General features: G+C 34.0%; 1 protein-coding gene across 1 annotated transcript in view; it reads left to right on the forward strand.

Annotated features, from left to right (window-relative positions):
• Positions 1–3,108, forward strand: part of cplane1 (ciliogenesis and planar polarity effector 1) — a 51,998-nt gene that overhangs the window by 5,787 nt on the left and 43,103 nt on the right. Inside the window, exons 9-10 of the mRNA XM_016490912.1 lie at positions 605–787; positions 1,984–2,233. Coding sequence (XP_016346398.1) covers positions 605–787; positions 1,984–2,233 — 433 coding nt within the window. The remainder of the gene's footprint in view (positions 1–604; positions 788–1,983; positions 2,234–3,108) is intronic.

Here is a 3,108-nt window from a genome sequence, read left to right on the forward strand (position 1 = left end):
TATTATCAGAGCTGGAAACTGTTGCTGCTTCATATTTTTTTGGAAACTGATACTTTTTTTCAGGATTTTTTGATGAATAAAAATTTAAAAAGAAGAGTTTATTTAAAATAGAAATATTTTCTAACAATATACACTACAGTTCAAAAGTTTGGGGTCAGTAAATTGAGCAGAAGAGACTTCTTTAAAAAACATTACAAGTCTTACTAATCCCAAACTTTTGAGCGGCAGTGTATATTACTTGTACAAATAATGACCTTTATAATTAGAGACTTTTTAAAATCAGCATTCTTACATCGGTATTCATCTTTTTCTTTCTCCTCCATGGTCATAAAGCGCTTGAATATTGAGAATAGTGATTGAAAAGGGGTTTGTGGGATTGTTTCACTCCCCATCTTTGAGATTCAAGATTTATATTTGTCATATGCACAGTTATGAAAAAGTCAACTTGGTCAGCAACATTGTGTTCAGCAGCATAATCAGCAGATGTGCGTTAAATAGAAATAAACAGTCGGTAAAATAAGATGCATGCATACGAGGCAGTAACAGCACGAAGTATAGTTGAGAAGTGTAAAGTAGAGAATGAGAAGAGCTCTGTTTTCTGCAGGTCGTACTGGGCCGGTTCTGTGAGCTGGACTCCAGAAGGGCTTTATCTGGCCTGTGTGCTGAAGAGAGGCTCTCTGCTCATGCTGGCGCGTCTCGGTGGACTCGTGTCTCTGTCCACAACAGGATGCAGCGTTGAGTTCAGTGCCGCCCACTTCCTGCCGCTTCACCCGCTGGTCACTTACAGGTGATTTGATTGCTTGCTCTTGTTTATGCTGTTTACTGACCCTTCCAGTGTCACTGAGTGAAGATATGTGCTAGTTTTTCTCATGCAGGTTTAGAAACATTAATGGAAGAAATGCAGTCAAAAACCATTACACATTTTATGTTGTTGTTCTTCTTTTCCTAAGCATTCTGTATTTATTTTTTCCTTTCTCAAACTTTTTTTTTTAGGCTTTATGATATCTTTTTAACTGTTTCTAAATAACTTTTAACATTTTGTATTGATCTTTTTTTTTGTATTGATTTAAATTGTTTTTTATGTTTTTTTATCATTTTATTAATTATACACGCGTTTGTCTTAATTTAAATTATTATTATACAGATGTACACATTTAATACAATTATTTAAAACTTGTTCAAATAATTACACACTTTTTAATAAAATACCTTTTACAAAAGTTTTTATTTAACGTTGTAGTTATTAAATATATACATTGCTTGCACAAATAATCACCTTTTTTATTAGATAAATACTTCTTTTAATCAATATTTTTACATATGCATTAATTGTTTTTTAAGTCTTTCAACATATCTTTCAGGTTTTATAAACTGTTTATAAATAACAATTAATGTTAAGAAAAATATACATTTTGCTTGTGAATGTAAATGTCAATACATTTTTCTTATAAAATTTTTTATAAAAATCTTTTTCTTTTATTTTTATAATTGTAATACTTATACATAATGTATAAAAGTTTATATGCACCTTTTTATAATACAAATATTAACACATTTAATAAATATTTTAAACAAAAAAATTCCAAATAATTAACATTTTCTTTTGTCTAAAATAATCTTAAATGAAAACTAAAATTATTTTTCTTTATATATATATATATATATATATATATATAGTTTGCACAAATAATGACCTTTTTTTATTAAATAAATATTTCTTCTTTTATTCAACATTTTTACATCTCTGTTCATCTTTTTCTTCCTTTTCCTTGGTCATTGTTCAATGTAAGTACATGAATAGTGAGACGTCTTTACCTAATAATCACATCACTGCAGGCATGAGACATCATTTCCTCTTGCATTTATAATGTGCAACACTATAAAAATATGAATGCAAGCTTTATATCAGATGCATGCTGTCATGCATGAACAAAGATTTTATATTTCAAGTGTTCTGACTGTATTCATCGATTTGATCCGTAGACCTCCAGTGCCTTTGCAGACGCAGGACGGTGGCGTCTCCAGCTCCAGCGTGTCGCTCCGTGACCCCATGAGACAGCGCTACTCCGTCACGTGGCATCCTCACCAGCCGCTCCTCATCGTGTCCGACGGCTACATGGTGACTATGCTCAGGATGAGCGAGCGGCCGTCTGCTGCCGCCGTGATGAGCGCCGCCCTGCTGGACGCTGCGCAGGGACTGGAGCACATACAGAGTGTCCTGGGCTCGTCTCAGGTCAGCCCAGGGGATGTTAGTTACTGCTAGGGCTGGGCGATATGGCAAAAAATTTAAATCTCGATTGACCGATTTTGACTTTTTACGATTTTTAACTAGTCAACTTGAAAATGTAACTGCAACATGATTCAAGTAACTTTTTCTTTATTAACCCTCTAGTTAGAGAAAATTCTATTCCAAGTGCAGCACACGCGAAGTTGTCAACATGATGTAAATGTTAATCAAATCACTTGTTAAATATCTTTGCAGAAAAGATGCATGAACTACAACAACATATTGTACAAACTTGTCTTATACACATTATGTGTTCAGAAATAATACGAGGAAAATTCTTTTATAAAATCTCAAAAGTCAAGGAGCTGCTGAAACAGTTCTAATGCCGTCATTGAGTCTGTCCTGTGCACTTCAATAACGGTCTGGTTTGGTTCAGCTACAAAATCAGACATCAGAAGACTACAGAGAACGGTTCGGACTGCTGAGAGGATTATTGGTGCTCCCCTGCCCACCCTTCAAGAACTATATACATCCAGAGTGAGGAAAAGGGCTCAGAAAATCACTCTGGATCCCTCACATTCAAGTTATCCCTGCAGAAAAGATGCATGAGCTACAACTACATCTTGTACAAACTTGCCTTATACATATTATATGTGACCCTGGACCACAAAACCAGTTATAAGGGTCAATTTTTTGAAATTGAGATTTATACATCAGCTGAAAGCTGAATAAATAATCTTTCCATTGATGTATGGTTTGTTAGGATAGGACTGTATTTGGCTGAGATACAACTATTTGAAAATCTGAATCTGAGGGTGCAAAAAAATCTAAATATTGAGAAAATCGCCTTTAAAGTTGTTCAAATGAAGTTCTTAGCAATG

The sequence above is a fragment of the Sinocyclocheilus anshuiensis genome, unplaced genomic scaffold (assembly GCF_001515605.1).
Source record: "Sinocyclocheilus anshuiensis isolate Anshui unplaced genomic scaffold, SAMN03320099.WGS_v1.1 scaffold738, whole genome shotgun sequence".
Lineage (NCBI taxonomy): Eukaryota > Metazoa > Chordata > Actinopteri > Cypriniformes > Cyprinidae > Sinocyclocheilus > Sinocyclocheilus anshuiensis.